The 20,371-nt window shown below is 37.1% G+C and overlaps 1 protein-coding gene across 2 annotated transcripts; it reads right to left on the reverse strand.

Moving 5' to 3' along the window:
- Positions 1-1,915: 1,915 nt before the first annotated feature.
- Positions 1,916-5,850, reverse strand: LOC133290594 (uridine 5'-monophosphate synthase-like). 2 transcript variants are annotated; one of them, XM_061488696.1, is made up of 7 exons: positions 5,624-5,850; positions 4,091-4,912; positions 3,752-3,835; positions 3,417-3,499; positions 3,237-3,324; positions 2,900-3,154; positions 1,916-2,189 (listed from the first exon to the last, which is right to left on the reverse strand). In XM_061488696.1, exons 2-7 carry the CDS (start codon positions 4,886-4,888, stop codon positions 2,061-2,063), a joined length of 1,437 nt encoding a protein of 478 aa, XP_061344680.1. In that variant the 5' UTR covers positions 4,889-4,912; positions 5,624-5,850; the 3' UTR covers positions 1,916-2,060. The 2 variants fall into 2 exon arrangements, with proteins under 2 accessions (XP_061344680.1, XP_061344681.1); XM_061488697.1 differs by lacking the exon at positions 5,624-5,850 and adding an exon at positions 5,369-5,387.
- Positions 5,851-20,371: the final 14,521 nt, after the last annotated feature.

Here is a 20,371-nt window from a genome sequence, read left to right on the forward strand (position 1 = left end):
ACGTCGTTTTAAAACGGAAATCATGGTGTTTTTGTAATTTTAATTTATTTCAGGGTTATAATAGTCTTTCCATTTATAATTTTTTAAAATTTCAATACAAAACGACGTCGTTTTGGAAATAAATGCAGATAAATTATGTGCATTAACTGCAGAAACATTTTTCCCTTGATAATAATATAAATCATTAAAAAAATACTCACCTAATAGTTTAAGTTTTTGGGTTGAATTATTTCTTTATGATATCTGAACTTAAGGCTTTGTTTGGAAGTTTGGAGAGGAAAGAAAGGAAAAGGTTCCAAGGGGAAGGGAGGGAAAGGAAGGGAAGAAAAATTTGTTACATAAATGTTTTTCGTCAAAAGTTTTTACGAAAATTTTTCAATGAAAATGCGTTTGTTAAAAATTTTGACAAATATGTTGTATTGTCAAATTTTTTGAGGGAAATATTGACAAAAAAAAAATTCTGTCAGAGTTTTTTACAAAAATATTTTTCATTGAAAATGTTGATGGAAAATTTTTCCATAAAATAATTTGACAGAGATGTTTTTTGACAAAATTTTTTAAGAAATTGTTTTATTTTCGACTGAAATATTTTTCCTTCAAAAGTTTGAAGGAAATATTTCCGTTGAAAGTTTCAACGGAATTTAGATTCTATTAAGAATTTTGACTGAAATTTTTTCTGAATTTTTTTTGTCATTTATTATGGCCAAATCTTATTTCGTCTCTATTTTCGACGTAATGTGATTTTTGTCAAAAATTTCGTCCCTATTTTCGACGAAATATTTTTCATCGATAAATTCTGTAGGTATTTGAGACTTTTCTAATAATGTTACATTTGAAAATGATTCTCTTTCATGTAGTTTTCATATTTTTATGCTAAGGGTAGATAAGTAATTTTCAATATTTCCTCCCTTAAACCTTCAAATTGGGGGAATTTTAATTTTAAGGGTAAGAAGGGTTTTGGAAGATTTTGCAAAAATCCTCAATTCCCTTCCTCCATTTTTTTAAACTCACAAACAAGGGAAGGGATTCATAAAACTCTCTCATTCCTTTTCTTCCCCCTTCAAAAATCAACTCCCAAACAAAGCTTAAGTTACTACAAAATCATGAGTTCAATCACCGTGCCCACTTTTTAGTTGAATTAAATAAAGCACAAAATAAACTAAAAATTAGACCTGTGCAATATCTACGTTTCAAGCCCAAAGACTCTTGCGTGAGGAAATTTATTATAGAATAATATAAATAATTAAAAAAACCTTCACATAACAACTTAAACTTTTGGATTAAATTGGTTCTTTACATAAAAAAAAAAAACCCAAGATAAATCTTCAAAACGAAAGCCCTTGAAGGAAATATTTTAATAGCTCAAAATATTTTCTAACAAAGAAGAAAAAAAAAACTCTAGTGCAGCATTTGTTTGAATTTTGTTTTAGAACCCCTTTCATCATTTACCCATCACTTCCATGTATTTAAGATGAAACATGAAAAATGATTAACTAACGTTAAATAAAACGTACGAAACACGACACTTCAAAAACCGCAACGTGTCGTGTCCAACACTTTCTGACACTCCTCGACACTCCAACGCGCATTGTAGAAACTCAAAAAAAAATTCAAAAATTGCGTTGCGTTTTTAATTTTAACTATTAAATTCGTTGGATTACTATTATCATTTTATTGAATTTAATATAAATATTTATGATATTTTATGTTTCTTTGCAAAATTAATAGGTATTATAAGTTTAGCTTTATTTTTTTCTTAAATTATTGAATATTAAATATAATATACGCAACATAAATTAAAAATATTATTTAATATCAAAACGAACGTGTTAAAATCTAACATTTTTAAAATTAACGGGTAAGAGTGTCATGTCTCGTGTAGGTATCAGTGCTACGTAGAATAAAATGTCTACAATCAAGAAAATAAAGAAGCCACTTCATTAAAAAAAGTCTTTTTAACATTATATTGTACCCAAGACCTTCCTCTGGGTTTACAATGAGGTTAGATGTCCCAGAAAAACATAATTTTGGCTCATCCTTTTATTCTATGAATGCAGAACTCAAGCGCATTTGGCCAGATATGCATTCCATCCTTGAAGACGGTATTCATGAGCTGCCTCAGCAGGATTTGCTGCTTTGATGATTCCACGTCCCACAATGATAATGTCACTGCCCCTGTCATGGACAACCTGGAAAAACGTTTGGTGAATTGTCAAGAAGAGTTTTGCTCCAATATAAGAAGAGTAAGAAAATTGTCAAAAACAGCTGCAAAGAGCAGAAAGATGATGAAAGAAATACTGCTTTAATGCATATTCTATACAAGAAAATTAAGGGGTTGGATGGGACAGCTACCCTCTCTATACCACAACCAAGTTATCTTAAGGGAAAGATATGACATAAAATCAACTTGCCAAAAATCAACATAGAATTTTTTAAACACAAAAAGATGTTTTGAACTGTAGAAATAAAGTGGGACCAAAGAAAAAAAGTCTTAGTATGAAGGCCAGAGAAACAAATTAGCTTACCAAGGTAATCAAACCAAGAATTCAGTTCTATAGTAATTGTGACGTTCTTGTATTTGCACCAGAATATCCATAATGCCGATGTTATAATTTGAAGTGCAAAACCATATTTGATGATATCTAATTACTAAGACAGTATAATAACTCTTTAATCCTGCTTCATTTTCATTCTCAATGCAGAAAGTAAAGGGCTATGGTCCTGTATGCTCTTAGAATTGATAAACTAGTCAACCCTCCCTCTCCCTTTTCTTACCTTTTTACCTCCATGAAATTTCTTTTCAACCTAAGAAAGTACAGCTAATAACAGCAAAGCAGTTTTGCACATCTTTATCTTCAGCATATGATTGAAAGATGCATGGCAACAAGCAGAAACTTACAGAATATGGAGTGTTATATTGCTGCCCCAAAGCATCGCCACCAATCACCATTTGAACTCCAGGAGTTGCCTGAATGAAAGAAGGATTTATGGGTGCCCCGGGCCATGACGCTGGATTGACTGAGATGAAGCCAATCACAAAGTCAGAATGATCCTCCGCAATTTTCAATGCAGCAGCGGTATAATCTCCCTTGGCGAGGTTACCGGCGGAACTCATTTCAGCTAACAACAACAAACCCCTACCATGAGGCAAACCCTGAGTATGGTTCAAGAAATATGTTAGGCTATCAATTGAGGTCTCACCATCGTAAACAATGAAAATGACTACCATTACAGACCTTCAATTTTAATCCATCTACAATTCCAGGACCAGAGATTATGTGAGCATTGACTATGTGAGCCCAATCCAATATATGAAAGATCCCTCTGCAGATAATAGAATAAAATGATGTCATGTTGAATGCAGACATAGAAGGGTATCCAGAAAAGGAATCCAAGATAGTTGAGCACAGTCTTACCCTTCATATTGCATGGTCACTGTGTTACCAATGTCAGCAAATTTACGATCCTCAAAGATTAAGAAGTTATGTTTTTCTGCAATCTTCAATAAAATAAAGCATACATTACACACAACTGACCAGATGTAATAGATTCCTTAAAATTTATCACACATGACAGTCATACTCGCATACAACACTCTTATCATGGGTTAAAGGCAGGAAATCATCATTCTGTTTAAATAAATGCAAACAAATCTTTTAGTGTACTAGTGTCAATAATATCAGGAAGGAAAAATTCATTGTGCAATCCTGAAAGTCATATGAACATAACAGGGCTTCTTTTAGCACTATACCGAGAGAAGCTTAGAGCCAAAATCAGGGGTAAAATCTGGAAAAATATCCACATGAGTCTTCAGCAAGCATATCTCAGGTCCAACCTGACAGAGAAAACCAGCCAAATTAGTTCAAAGAAAATTAATCATTATGGCCAAACTTCTAAATACAATCCAGTTAATGATAATAAGCTAGAGACAGGACAGGACTCTTTAAAGTACATAAACTAAATAAGAATAATTAAAAAAGAAATATATTCTACAAGCTGACGACCCAAATGAACAAATTAGAACATGTCCCTAAAACAGATTTCCTCAATGTAATGGGAGTATTTCCTAAAAGAACTACCAAGTTCTCACCTTCTCAGCAATTTCAAGCAATTCAGCTGCAGTTCCAACATCTGCAGCCAAACACAAATTACTCTTCTTCTCAGCCATTATCTCAAACAGTCTCTTTCCAGTTGGATTCTTGGACAGCTTAGCCCTCTCCCCAAACGACAAAGCCTTGACCGTAGTTGCAGGCTTCTCCACCTTTGTCAAAGCAGCAACCTTGCGATTCTCCTCTAGGAATCTCGTAACAGTCCCTACCATCTCCTCATCAAGTTTCCCATGATCCCTCAAAATCTTAACCATTTCACTCAACTTAATAATAGCATGCAGCTTGACGCCATTCTCCTCCAAATTCTCCCTCCCACCTTGCTCCCTATCGATCAAAACAACCGCATCACTGATCTTCAACCCCACAGCACGCAGCGGCGCAGCAGTTTCCAAAACCGACGTGCCACTGGTAACTAAATCCTCAATTATCAAGCAACTCTGGCCAGGATTGAAATCACCTTCAATAGCCTTGGCAGTGCCGTAGTCTTTGACCTCCTTGCGGCGCATGACCATGGGGATGTTCTGAGTGAGAGATACACATGTGGCAATGGGTAAGGCTGTGTAAGGGACGCCACAAACAAGGTCAAAGGAAGTGGAAGACACAGAGGAAATTAGGGTTTGAGATATTTGCTGAAGGAGTGAGGGGTATGATATAATGAGGCGAAGGTCTATGTAGATTGGTGAGGAGATTCCAGATTTGAGCTTGAAGTTGCCAAATTTAACAGCTGAAATCTCATGAAGTTGAAGAACTAGAGACTCTACCAATGATGATGTTGACATTTCCTCACAGATAATGTTCCTTTCCTGTGTCATTCAGTGTCATCACACTCATCAATTAAAAATTTTGAAAAAAAAAAAAGCATGGAAATGCAAAAAATGCATAAGATATTTAGGTACCGGTTCTGAAATTTTAAGCATTAGAATGAAAATCATAGCATAGACTTCATGATAATCATAATCAACATCATAGATTTAGGCAACTCCTAAAACATACATAAAGCAGAAAATCTGACTATCGCTTAAAAAATGAAAAACTACAAAGTGCATTACAAATTCCAAATCGAAGATGCCAAATCATATTTTAACGAACCAAAATATTAATCAAGAGTTCAAAGCATCATTCTCCATACCCAAAAAAAGAAACCATATATCAGACAAAAAGTTAAAGAGTTATGAAAAAATAAAATAAAATAAAATGCAATCTACCTTTTAAAATATACCAATAGTTATGAAACGAGATTGTGTGGGTTAAAAATATACCAATAGTTTTGAATCTCCAGGAATTCAGAAAAAACAACTGCCAGCTTTAAAACCCAAATGATCGCAACAGCAAGCAACCCACAAAACAAGATCAGATTCGCATGAATCACAGGGTCAGAAAAAGGTGAAATTTACAAGAATCCAAAAATGGGTTTCACTTGAATCAGAATGGAGCACGAAAAAAAAAAAAAAGGAGAATGGAGCAAAATAATCAAAAGGGTCAGCGAAGAATGCAAAAGGGTTGAAGCTACATACCTCGTTTCTGAGTGCAGAAGGGTGCAGAGGAGAGAAGGAGACAAGGGTGGGACAAGATTCGATGAGCCTTTACGAGGTAAACTGTGAGTTCGTATAAGGAACAGGGCCTCTGGTGTGAGTTGGGTGGGAGTGATTGCGTGTGACAGTGATACGATGATCAGTGCGAGGGTTGCACTTCGATGATACTCACACTGCGTGCCGCTGCGTGCTTTTCATGCGGCGACAGTGCCTATGAGAGCAGAACAACAACAACAATAATAGTTTTTTTTTTTTTTTTGGACTTGTTTGGACCATAGTGAGAGTTCTAACAAATTATTTTGTGAGGTATATTAATTTTTTTTTGAGATATAAAATTTAATAAATTTTATAAGATTATTTAAAATTGTAGTAATTTTAAAGACTTTTTTTACCATCAAAATTTTATAAGATTGGATTTTAATATAATTTATAAAATTTGAAAGAATAATATGGATTTATAAGATTTTAAAAAATATATAAATTTTTAACAAACATTCAAAATTACATGACGAAATCGTTTTGAGGTTAAGAAAAAATTACTTTTATAATTTTAATTTATTCCGGGATTATATTAATCTTTACTATTATAATGTTTTCTCTCAATCTCGAAACGATATCGTCTTGGGCTTATTGGAGATAATTTTATCCCCAATGATCGGAACCTATATATATATATATATATATATATATATATATATATATATATATATATATATATATATATAAGTTGGCTTTAATTTTTTTCAGTGAATGCAGATAAGTAATCTACATTCACTCTTAAAACGACGTCGTTTTGAGTTAAAAGATTAAAATTATAATGACAAAGATTGTTATAACCTTGCAATAAATTATAAGAGTTCGCCACTTCTGTAGCGACAACATATGAGACATTTCATAGAAAACATATTTACATGTGGATCCTGGCATCTTATATTCTAAGGTTGTGTTTGGTTCACGACTTTTACTTAGTATCCCAGCAAAGTGCATGTGAGTAACTGAGTTCTCCACGTTTGGTTGAGGGTTTACCCAAAATTTAGCCATCAAAGTTCCTTCACCAGCTATCTGCGTTTTAGTGTAAATGAGGGCAATTTCTACTGTTGAAGAAACCCTTTTCAACCATGATATTATTCAATAATACCGGACAACTTGAAAAGGGAACAAAAAATTTGACAAAGTTACCCCTCAAGCCTCCATCCTTTCACTTCTTACGACTTAAAAGCACCACCAGACAAAATTATTTCCCATTCAAGCACCACCACGAACTGATACTAATATATTCACAAACCAATTAAGTTTTCATGCAAGAAAGCTAAAGACTTTAAAAAAAAAATACAATGTTCTAGGTTCACATATGAACAGCCAAACCTATGGGTGATATTTTAAATGCATAAAAATGAGTTCTAAAGTCTTGAAACTCAAATTTGGTGCACAAGACAGTCACCATACACAGATAACAAACCAATAACAAAGTTAAAAGCATCACTACCAGGTACCACAAACACAAAATCAGAAACTTCCAATCAAGATTAAACTTTTCATATAAACGAGTTTTTAACAAATACAGGGTTATTTCAATTGGGGGTTCTTTTGTAATTTGATTAAATTTTTCCATCTATATTTTATCTTCAACCAAACACACATTCAGTAATTTAACTCAATTTTTCTGGTAAAATTTTGCCCAACCAAACAACATTTTTTAAACTTTTCTATATAACTCACTTTCCCCTTAGATACCTAGTAATTATATTTCCCTAGCGAAATTTTTTTTCTCCTAAACCAAACACTACCTAAGAGAAACCCATTCTTTGGCAAGTATGCTAACATGTCACTTTCTCCTTCACTTTCAGCTTTGTGTTCACACTACAAAATATTTAAAACCTTTCCTTCTTTGGTAAAATCAGTAAATAGAAAAATAAAAAATAAAATCGAATTTGTAATTAATAAAATATGTTGGTGGAAGATGTAAGAACCCGCACCGTTAAATAAGGAATTTAATTAATTAATTAATTATGCAAAATTAGGAAATGATTCCATAATTGACCTTAATAATTATTAAGAGGCTTTAATAATTATAGTAAGTGATTCAGAATGCTGAAAGTCGCTTTTCAGAAGAAAAGTGCAGATACCGGTTCTGCTAGTCGGTATAAATGCGTACCGAAAAAGTATCCCGGAAAATTATAATAAGTGCATGATAATTACTAGAATAATATATAGGACTTATAAAACGAGTTTCAAGTCCAAATAATGAGAACTGGTGCCAGAAACTGATACTGGCTATGAAAAGCGCGTACCGGAAAGGTGCTCCGAAAAGTATAAGAAAAATATGATAATTCTTGTAAAATTGAGTGGGTTAAGAATCCAAAGTTTGGGATTAAAATGCTAAGCGTAGCAATAAAAGCTAATACTGTGTGTTTAAGTGTGTTTGGGCTATAAATACTCTTATTATGGGCACAAAACCCTAGGATCAGATTTCTATACGTGAGTTTGGGGCTGACCATCTGCTGGTTACTGTTCCATTGGCCTTCCCTTCCATTTCTTGAGCCAAGTTGTGATCTTTCTTGATTTTCTTCATATTTCCTCCTTGTAAACACTTGTGGGTGACTTTGTGAGGGTGAGAGATAGCTTTGTCTTGGTGTTCCAACTACTGTGTTTGAGGGTAGTAGGCTGAGTTAGTGAGCTTGAGTTGGTTGAGCCTTTGTTAAGGCATTTTGAGCTACAAATTATCACCTTTGGGGAAGAAAGAACTCATCTTGTTGAGCCATTTTCGTTTTCCTTGGAAGTCAGAAGTGTTGGAGCTGTTTGGAGAGCTCTAAGAGCCATTGTCTTTCTGTTTTGAGCTTTGGTATGTTGTACCAACCTTTGATCATGAGTTTAATGCTTAAAAATGGAACCTTGATGCATCTAAAGGCTAAAAGATGATAACTTAACGTTGGGTGATGCTTAACACATCTAGAAATGCATGTGTTAGTGTCTAAAATCGGTAAAAACCCAACCTTGGAAGGATATCTTCACGAAATGCAGTTTCTGCATTCTGTCGTGAAATATCCGGATATCTGCCTGTGAAATATCCGGATATTTGATATCCGAATATGGGATTTGGATATCCGGATATTGGATATCCGGATATAGGAATCTGGATATCCGGATATTGTATATCCGGATATGGTCAGTGAGATATCCGGATATTGCATATCCGGATATGCTCCGAGGAATATCCGGATATTCTGGGATTTCGAAGAACAGTAGCTGTGCTGTGAGGACAGTAGGCTATTGGGGGTTTGTGGACCCTAGAGTGATGAAGTTGAACTTCTATAATTAATGAACTAAGTCAGAATCATGTGATTAAGGGCTTGTGGCTTTGTTGGAAGCCTTAAGACGTAAATCATTAAAGGAGAACGTAGTCTTTATGTTAATGCTTTTGAGCTATGTATGTTGATACACTTGCTGGTCCTAAATCAGATTATGATCTGCTGTGTGTTGGACTTGAGCTGTGAGGACTCTTGGCATTGGATAGTGAGCTTGCAAGGTAAGCTTTCGTGTCCTCGGTTTAGCCATGTTATGGTTCCACCATGTCCCATGGGGGTACGGTTATATGCATGCTGTGTTACATGCTTTTGATGTTTTGGAAATGTTGTTGAGTTGTTATGTGCAAATGCCTTGTTGAAATGCATGGGGTGTTCCACCTATACGGTAAGCCTGAGTATGTGGTACATACAATATGGTGAGGCTGTGGGTGAGGTGCAAGCGGTGTTCCTTGTACTACATGTAGGTGATAGACGTATTCCTGCATTTCTCTGGCCAGTAGAATAGTGATAAACACACATGGCATGAATATCTATTGCTATGCATAGTTTTGGAACTTATATTGATATAAATGCTTTTAAAACTTATATTGCACATGTAGGTGAGCTTGGGGTGGAAGATCCTTGAGGACCCCTTGTCTTACTGAGATTTCTTGTTTAGAGATCTCACCCCATGTTTGGGAAATGCTTATTTCAGGGTCAGGTAATGTTGAGACCTCAGGCGGTAGGAGGCCGGAGCTGAGTTAGATATTGATGATTTTATATGCTGACTTGTTGGATGCTGGATTTGCATGCTGCTTTTATGCTTTGAGCTTCATTTCATGCTTATGATTATCTGGTTGAGACGCTGTTAATTTGGTGAGCATAGGGATTGTCCATGACACATAGATTAGGTCTGTCTTAGTTTTATTTGGAGTTATAATAATGTATCAGGATATTGTCCGGATTACGTGATGTAATGTCGTGACTTAGATACTCACTTTATTTATATATTGAGGTATTTCAGTAGATGTCTTATTGCAATTTAAATTCAGGAGACATTTTATGAAATTGATTAAGTAATCAAGTTAGTAATTGATAATGACGTCATAATTGAAAAGAAAAAGAATATTCCACATTTTTAATTAAGCGTAGCTTAATACGATGTAATGATAACACTACCAGATATATACGGGGTGTTACATTTTATGGTATCAGAACAACGGTTCAAGGGAAAAGCCTGTATATATTGCAATGATTAGGATGTCTGGTTGTGTCTGTTTTGTGTGTTTGCTCCGTCGAGTATTATTATGATAATGCATATGTGATCACATTGCGTGGGCCTGATCAACTCATAATTTGTGTAACTTGTGCAGAGTCATGGTAAGACCCGGGAGAAACCGCGAGACTTCGGAGGATCAGCCCGATCCTATCCTGGCTGCATTGGCTGAGATGCAGACGATGCAGACCAGGAGGCCATGAGAATGGCAAACCAGGCCATGCTGGACGCCGTCAGAGAGGCGAACAGGAAGGCCACTGAGGACGTGTTGGAGGCCAACCGTCTGGCGAACATGACGATGTTTAGAGTCATGTTGGAGGAGATGAGGAATGGTCCTGCTGTTGGCCATGTTCCTCCGCCACCACCACCACCTCCACCCAGTCTGTAGGATGACTCTCAGATGGGTGATGGCAGTCACCTTACGGGGGCTATGCAGACCGTCCCTATTTTTGTTGAGGATTAAGATGAGATTGATCGCCGGCTGAATGCTTTCCGTAAGCATAAGCCACCTGCCTTTGATGGATCCTTTGATCCTGTTGCTGCGGCGTGTTGGCTACAGGCGTTGGACAAGATATTTCGGGTCATGCAGTGCACAGATCCGCAGAAGCTGATGTTCGCTACTTACATGCTGGAGGGCGATGCCCATGAGTGGTGGACAAACATTTCTCATGTCTACGAGATGCAGGGTCATATAATGACGTGGCCATTCTTCGAGGATTTCTTTCTGGGTCAGTACTTTCCGTATGACGCTCAGGAGAGGCAGCAGGGAGAGTTTGACAGATTGGTTCAGGGCTCGTTGTCTGTGGACGAGTACCTGGCCAAGTTCAACCAGTTGGTGAAGTTTGCACACTTCAGGATGGCGAGGCCTACTCCTACATTTCTGGCTGCTAAGTTCCGCAGGGGACTTAGTGAGGATATTGCTGGTTACCTAGCTGGTTCTGCTTCTAGAGACTTTGGGACACTGGTTCAGCAGTGTCGTGATATTGAGGATTTCTACAGCACGAGTAAGGCCAAGAAGGTCAAGGTTGCTGAGGCGACGAAGGTTGTAGCTGGTAGTTCCACTTCTTAAGAGATAGGAAGTTTGGGAACAAGGGTAAAGGTAAACAGATGGTAGCTCGGCAGGCGCCGAATCAGTTCAAGAGGACTTCTGCTAAGGGGAGTGCAGCGAGACCTCCTGCTTCTAGGTGCTCGCGATACGGGAAGACTCATTTTGGGCCGTGTTCTACCGGCCAGTTGATTTTCTTTCAGTGTGGCAAGGAGGGCCATTTCTCCAGAGACTGTCCGTCGGCGACGGCGAGGGCTACTGCAGTGCAGGCAGTGCCACTTCAGATGGTTCCCCTTCCACCTACTTCGACACCGGCAGTGCCACCATCTTCTGGGAGAGTTTATACTCTGGATCGTTAGCAGTCGGATCGAGCTCCAAACCTTGTTAGAGGTACTGTTACCATTGGTGGTTCACCTGTGGATGTCTTGTTTGACTCTGGGGCTACGCATTCTTTTGTTGCAACCCCGATTGCTGTGGGGTTTGAGTTGCCTATTGATGTGCTTTCTCCATCGTTGCGGGTTACCACCGCCACCGGAGAAAAGTGTGATTCTACCACTGTACATCGAGATGTCGTGTTTCAGTGGGAGGGCCGTGAGTTCTTGGTAGATCTGATAGCATTGTCGATGGCTTACTTGGAGGTTATTCTGGGCATGGATTGGCCGTGAGTTCTTGTGCTTTGATTGAATGTTGTGCCAAGCGTGTGGTGATGTCTCCGTGTGATTCCACAGCTATTTCCTCGTCGTACATTTCGTTGCTGCAGGCTAGGAGAGCCTTGAGAGCAGGGGCATTTGGATATGTCATGTTGGGAGGTTTGGTGAGTGGGACACAGGAGGATATCACTGGCATTCCTGTGGTGAGGGAATTTCTCAAGGTGTTTCCTGAGTTTCCGCCACAGAGGGAGATAGAGTTCTCCATTGATATGTTGCCTGGTGTGGGGCCTATTTTATTAGCTTCATACCGGATGTCGCCACCGAAGTTGGCAGAGCTGAAGAAGCATATTGAAGATCTTTCAGCGAAAGATTTCATTGGACCGAGTGTGTCTCCTTGGGGAGCACCAGTCATCTTCGTGAAGAAGAAGGACGGGACAATGCGATTGTGCACCGACTACAGGCAGCTGAACAAGGTGACGATCAAGAACAAGTATCCCCTTCTATGGATTGATGATCTGTTGGATCAGCTTAGGGGTGCTTGCGTGTATTCCAAGATTGATCTCCGTTCCGGATACCATCAGATTCGGGTGAAGCTGGAGGATGTCCCTAAGACCGCATTTCGTTCGAGATACAGTCATTTTGAGTATTTGGTGATTCCATTTGGACTCACCAATGCACCTGCTGTGTTCATGGATTACATGAACCAGATTTTCCAGCCGTACCTGGATCAGTTTGTGATTGTCCTCATTGACGATATTTTGATTTACTCCAAGACGGAGGAGGAGCATGTGGAGCATCTGAGGATTGTTCTGCAAGTGCTGAAGGAGAAGAAGCTGTATGCGAAGCCTTCCAAATGTGAGTTTTGGCTCAAGTTTGTGAAGTTCCTTGGGCATGTTATTTCTGCTGAAGGAGTTGCAGTGGATCCGAACAAGATCGAGGCCGTACTGGATTGGGAGAGACCCAAGACAGTTACGGAAGTGAGGAGCTTTCTGGGTTTGGCAGGTTACTATCGGAGGTTCATCAAGGGATTCTCCACCATGGTTTTGCCATTGACTCTCCTTACCCGGAAGGAGACTCCATTTGTGTGGACTCACAAGTGTGAGGTTTGTTTTCAGGAGTTGAAGGAGAGACTGACTATTGCACCTGTGTTGGTCCTTCCTGATCCTGCGCTTGAGATTGAGTTTTACACCGACGCCTCCGGGAATGGGCTAGGTTGTGTGCTGATGCAGTTGGGCAAAGTGATTGCCTATGCTTCGAGGCAGTTGAAACCTCATGAGGAGAACTACCCTACTCATGACTTGGAGTTGGCTGCTATTGTGTTTGCTTTCAAGATTTGGAGGCATTATCTTTTTGGTTTGAGGTTTGTGGTGTTCAGTGACCACAAGAGTTTGAAATACCTGTTCGACCAGAAGGAGTTGAACATGAGGCAGAGGAGATGGATGGAGTTCATAAAGGACTACGACTTCGAGCTGAGGTAACATCCTGGCAAGGCCAATGTGGTAGCTGATGCTTTGAGTCGGAAATCCAGTAGCTCGTCCTGTTTGTTACTTGGTAACTTTGATGTGGTTGAAAAGTTTCAAAACTTGGCAGTGACCGCTCCGTGTGAGAGTGTACTTCTCGAGTTGGAAGCAACAGACGTCGTGAATGAGCTGTTAGAAAAGATCAAAGAGGCACAAGTTCAGAGAAAGTGTCTGGATTATGTGAAGAACCAAGACGGTGTGTCTTGGAATGATGATGGACTTCTTTTGTTTCAACAGAGGATCATGGTTCCTCGAGGTCCATTGACCGATGAGGTTATGGCAGAGGCCCATAAGGGCCAATTTTCTATCCATCCTGGTGCTACTAAGATGTATCAAGACCTGAAGAAGAACTTCTGGTGGCCGGGCATGAAGAAAGATGTTGCTGTCTTTGTGTCCAAGTGTTTGGTTTGCTAGAAGGTGAAGATTGAACATCAGAGACCATCTGGTGAACTTTAACCTCTTGAAGTACCACAGTGGAAGTGGGAAGGTATTTCCATGGACTTCGTGGTGGGATTGCCGAAAACTCAGGCGGGTTGTGACTCTATTTGGGTCATTGTGGACAGACTGACGAAGTCTGCCCATTTTCTTCCAGTGAAGGTGAGCTTCACTACAGAGCATTTGGCCAAGCTTTATGTTCGCGAGATTGTGAGGCTTCACGGGGTGCCCGAGAGTATCATTAGTGATAGGGACCCGAAGTTCACATCTCGGTTCTGGGAGGCGCTGCAGGAGGCTTTTGGTACGCAGTTGAGATTGAGTACCGCCTATCACCCTCAGACTGATAGACAGACTGAGAGGACCATCCAGACCTTGGAGGACATGTTGCGAGCTTGCACTTTGGAGCAAGGCTCGACATAGGATAAGTACCTTCCGTTGGTTGAGTTTTCTTACAATAACAGCTTTCATGCTAGCCTGGGCATGACGCCCTACGAAGCACTGTATGGTAGGAGGTGTCGGACTTGTTGGTCTGAGGTTGGGGACAAGGATCTTTTTGGCTTGGACTTTGTCCAAGATACCACTTTGCAGATCCAGATGATCCGTGAAAAGTTGAAGCAGACGCAGAATCGCCAGAAGAGCTACTATGATGTCAAGCATTGTCCGCTGGAGTTCAGTGAGGGTGAGAACGTGTTTGTGAGACTTTCACCTGTCACTGGTGTTGGTTGGGCACTCGGAGTAAGGAAGCTGAGCCCGCGATATATTGGGCCATACCAGATCCTTGGTAGAGTAGGACCTGTTGCCTACCGGCTTGCCTTGCCTCTGAACTTGGCCAATATCGTCGACGTGTTTCACATGTCTCAGCTTCGGAAGTATATAGCAGATCCTTCGCACGTGGTGCAATCGGATGATGTGGAGGTTCGGGAGAACCTAAAGACTCCCGTCGGACCACTAAAGATTCTCGATCGTGGCGAGAAGCAGCTGAGGAGCAAGATCATTCCGATGGTCAAAGTACAATGGACTGGAAGAACTCCTGAGGAGTGTACTTGGGAGCACGAGGACGAGCTTCTCCGGTAGTACCCCGAGTTTCGATCAGGTATGTTTTCTGATTTTGAGGACAAATCCTAAAAAGGTGGGGTGATTGTAAGAACCCGCACCGTTAAATAAGGAATTTAATTAATTAATTATGCAAAATTAGGAAATGATTCCATAATTGACCTTAATAATTATTAAGAGGCTTTAATAATTATAGTAACTGATTCAGAATACTGAAAGTCGCTTTTCGAAAAAAAGTGCAGATACCGGTTCTGCTAGTCAGTATAAATGCGTACCGAAACAATATTCCGAAAAATTATAATAAGTGCATGATAATACTAGAATAATATATAGGACTTGAAAAATGAGTTTCAAGTCCAAATAATGAGAACTGGTGCCAGAAACTGATACTGGCTATGAAAAGCGCGTACCGGAAAGGTACTCCAAAAATTATAAGAAAAATATGATAATTCTTGTAAAATTGAGTGGGTTAAGAATCCAAAGTTTGGGATTAAAATGCTAAGCGTAGTAATTAAAGCTAATACTGTGTGTTTAAGTGTGTTTGGGCTATAAATACTCTTATTATTGGCACAAAACCCTAGGATCAGATTTCTATACGTGAGTTTGGGGCTGACCATCTGCTGGTTACTGTTCCATTGGCCTTCCCTTCCATTTCTTGAGCCAAGTTGTGATCTTTCTTGATTTTCTTCACATTTCCTCCTTGTAAACACTTGTGGGTGGCTTTGTGAGGGTGAAAGATAACTTTGTCTTGGTGTTCCAGCTACTGTGTTTGAGGGTAGTAGGCTGCGTTGGTGAGCTTGAGTTGGTTGATCCTTTGTTAAGGCATTTTGAGCTACAAAGTATCACCTTTGGGGAAGAAAGAACTCATCTTGTTGAGCCATTTTCGTTTTCCTTGGAAGTCAGAAGTGTTGGAGCTGTTTGGAGAGCTCCAAGAGCCCTTGTCTTTCTGTTTTGAGCTTTGGTATGTTGTACCAACCTTTGATCATGAGTTTAATGCTTAAAAATGGAACCTTGATGCATCTAAAGGCTAAAAGATGATAACTTAACGTTGGGTAATGCTTAACACATCTAGAAATGCATGTGTTAGTGTCTAAAATCGGTAAAAACCCAACATTGGAAGGATATCTTCACGAAATGCAGTTTCTGCATTCTGTCGTGAAATATCCGGATATCTACCCGTGAAATATCCGAATATTTGATATCCGGATATGCCCCGAGGAATATCCGGATATTCTGGGATTTCAAAGAACAGTAGCTGTGCTGGGAGGACAGTAGGCTTTTGGGGATTTGTGGACCCTAGAGTGATGAAGTTGAACTTCTGTAATTAATGACCTAAGTCAGAATCATGTGATTAAGGGCTTGTTGCTTTGTTGGAAGCCTTAAGACGTAAATCGTTAAAGGAGAACGTAGTCTTTATGTTAATGCTTTTGAGCTATGTATGTTGATACACTTGCTGGTCCTAAATCAGATTGTGATCTGCTGTGTGTTGGACTTGAGCTGTGAGGACTCTTGGCATTGGATAGTGAGCTTGCAAGGTAAGCTTTTGTGTCCTCGGTTTAGCCATGTTATGGTTCCACCATGTCCCATGGGGGTACGGTTATATGCATGCTGTGTTACATGCTTTTGATGTTTTGGAAATGTTGTTGAGTTGTTATGTGCAAATGCCTTGTTGAAATGCATGGGGTGTTCCACCTATACGGTAAGCCTGAGTATGTGGTACATACAATATGGTGAGGCTGTGGGTGAGGTGCAAGCGGTGTTCCTTGTACTACATGTAGGTGATAGACGTATTCCTGCATTTCTCTGGCCAGTAGAATAGTGATAAACACACATGGCATGAATATCTGTTGCTATGCATAGTTTTGGAACTTATATTGATATAAATGCTTTTAAAACTTATATTGCACATGTAGGTGAGCTTGGGGTGGAAGATCCTTGAGGACCCCTTGTCTTACTGAGATTTCTTGTTTAGAGATCTCACCCCATGTTTGGGAAATGCTTATTTCAGGGTCAGGTAATGTTGAGACCTCAGGCGGTAGGAGGCCGGAGCTGAGTTAGATATTGATGATTTTATATGCTGACTTGTTGGATGCTGGATTTGTATGCTGCTTTTATGCTTTGAGCTTCATTTCATGCTTATGATTATCTGGTTGAGACACTGTTGATTTGGTGAGCATGGGGATTGTCCATGACACATAGATTAGTTCTGTCTTAGTTTGATTTGGAGTTGTAATAATGTATCAGGATATTGTTCGGATTACGTGATGTAATGCCGTGACTTAGATACTCACTTTATTTATATATTGAGGTATTTCAGTAGATGTCTTATTGCAATTTACATTTAGGCGATGTTTTATGAAATTGATTAAGTAATCAAGTTAGTAATTGATAATGATGTCATAATTGAAAAGAAAAAGAATATTCCGCATTTTTAATTTAGCGTAGCTTAATACGATGTAATGATAACACTACCGGATATATACGGGGTGTTACAGAAGACAACTCATTTAATGTCCCTCTACTTTCTACATTTGAATTTTTAATTTTTAATTTGAATTTAAATTTTGAATTTGAATTTGAATTTTAAAGGGTGGAAAAATATTTGAACAATTGTTGGTGGCAGACAGCTCATTTACTATCCCATTACTTTTTTTTGTAGACATTATCCCATTACTTTCTATATGGGTAATTGTTAGCCATATTAATGTTGCATAAAAAAGTACTATTTTGTTAAAAAATAATCGTTAAAAAAATGAAAATATTTTGTAAAAAACGCAAATATTTTGTGTATAAATAGGATATGTGTTATTGGGTTTTTTCATTTTGTAATTAGCTTCTGTGACATATTTCTTCTCTTATCTGTCTGCTTATCTTCTTCATCTTCTCAAATTTGGTAAATAGCTTCTGTGCATATATTTCTTCTCTTATCTGCCTGTTTATCTTCTTCATCTTCTCAAATTGTTGTTCTATTACATGAACAAGTAATATTTTTGGTTTTTTTTTTTGCAGCTTTATTGTAGAACAAAACTGACGGGATGATTTGGAATCACTGATATATGTGCTTTTGTACTTCCTCAGAGGAAGGTATGACATTCTTCTCTATATGCTTTTCTTCTATAAGTATTTTCTCCATAATCTAATATCATGAATGAATGAGATGATATAATAAAATATCTTAACTTTTAAATGACTAAATATTTTACTTTAGCCTTCTTTGGAAAGATCTACAAGCTGCAACAAAGAAACAAAAGTATATAACGAGCAATGGCATCATGCGTGGATCCTCCCGACCTTTTGGCAAGTTCTGTCTTTTTCTCTCCTGTGTGTTACCTATGCTCTTTGGGCACCATCTCAAAATTCAACACGGTAAAAATTTCTCCTTTATCTTAAAATTCTCATATTTTCTATCTTTAATGTCTGCAAGAGCAATATGAGCTTTCCCTTCTATTCTTCATATCCATACATAATTTATTTCACATTGTTGTTGGTGTTCTTTAATTTATGTCTGTTCTTGACATATATGCTTACAGTGATGATGGGAGTTATGAGTTGGATAGGGATGATATTACTTTGACCATCATAAAACCATCTTCTATTTCTTCAAAGAATGTTAGAAGTGTGCTAGATGCTAGACTAGTGCAACCCAGCAACATAGTTTCAAAACAATTTTTTTTAGGAATTTTTTGCTTTAATTATCACTATTAATTTATCCTTCTACTTTTTTTAATTTTGTTTGTTGTGCCTATTGTATAAGTGCCTAGCCTAATTCAATGTAATTAGGCATTGGAAAGCTCTGTTTTGCATGCTCATATTGAGAATATGAACTAGAAAAGAAATTAATGGCTCTTCAATTCCAAAATATAATACAGACATATGAAACCTTTTATCTTCTAATTAAACTTATCATAATTAGCCTTGAAACCAACCTCCTTTAAAAAAAATGAATATTCCACAATTTTTTTTAAAAATAATTCGAAAACATAATACAAAAAGAGAAAAATTTATCGTACAAGTAATTTTTTTTTTAAATATTTAACATAATTTTTTTTTTTTAAAATTTAATCATTTTTTTATGATTAATATCTCATTACTTTTTAAAATTTTGAAATTCAAACTTGATATATGTGAAAAAAAAGTTTAGCATTAATTGGTGACAAATATTTTTATTTATATCCCACTACTTTTTTGAAATTCGAATTTTAAATTGATATAGGTGGAAAAAGAGTTCAACAATTTTTAGTGGTAGAAAACTGTATTATTTTATATTTATTGGAAACTATATTATTATGGTTAGGTTCAATAATTTTTATTATTATGTTATTGGGCTTAATTTATTCGATCAATTAAAAATGATCATATATTATAATAATAAAATTTCACCTATATATAATAATAAATTTAAGTTTAAATTTAATATTTAGCATTTGTTCAACATTTAATGTTTCTGAAGTGCAAAGATATATATATAATAAATTTAATTTTAATATAAAATTATAGATCAAATGAAAAAATATTTAAAATTATAAAACTATATGCATAGTTGTTAAAAAATAAAATAAAAATTAAATTTAAATACAAAAACAAATAAGAAATGATACATTTATACTATAAAAGAAAATAAATAAATAAAATTAACTTAAAAAAGTAATACCAAAAGAGAAAAAAATCCGTACAAGTATTTTCTTAAAACACAATTAACATAAATATTTTAAATATATATATGTATATCTAATCTAAAAATTATAAATTAAAAGATAAAAAACTAATTTTTCGAATAACATGTAATAATTAATAAAAAATTACATCTATCATTCTGTATACAATAAAATATAAAAATTTAATCACTATAAAAAATAAATGACCATTAGATGACCACTGACCATCCAACTCTTGCATCGCAAAAAGATATTTGCCATAAATATTTTACAGACAATTTTAATGTTTCTCATTACTTTTTGCATGAAAAATTGTTAAGCCTATTAATAATATTATTCATTATATCTATTGGGGGAAATGTTTAATGTTTATAATTCAAACATTTTAAATTTGAATTTTGAACTTGATAGGCACACTACAAAAAAATAGGTAACTTGTGGAGGTTATTTTGTGGAGGTTAATGAAACCTTCAATAATTATGTGCATTCTGGCGTTTTAAAAGAATGCTACACGATATTTTCAAATTTTATAACTTCGTGGAGGGCTTTGACCCCCAAAAATATTTATAATTTTAAAATTTTTGTAAATTTTCTACAAAACCACGCTCTCATCTCTCTCGATCTTTTTATTCTCCAGTATCTGCTAAACCATTTTCACTGCATCTATTTAGTACATGAGGAAGCCAAAATCGATTGCATTAACGCCTCAAGCTCATTGTCTTTCTTGGATTTTTAGGATTTTCCTATTCCTTCTCCCTTCGCTAACCATCTCTAGGGTTTCGCTTCGTCGAGCAACGTGCACGGTTTCTCAT

This window comes from Gastrolobium bilobum, unplaced genomic scaffold (genome assembly GCF_033153095.1).
Source record: "Gastrolobium bilobum isolate Gb01-03AN ecotype WA unplaced genomic scaffold, APGP_CSIRO_Gbil_v1 utg8557, whole genome shotgun sequence".
Classification (NCBI taxonomy): domain Eukaryota; kingdom Viridiplantae; phylum Streptophyta; class Magnoliopsida; order Fabales; family Fabaceae; genus Gastrolobium; species Gastrolobium bilobum.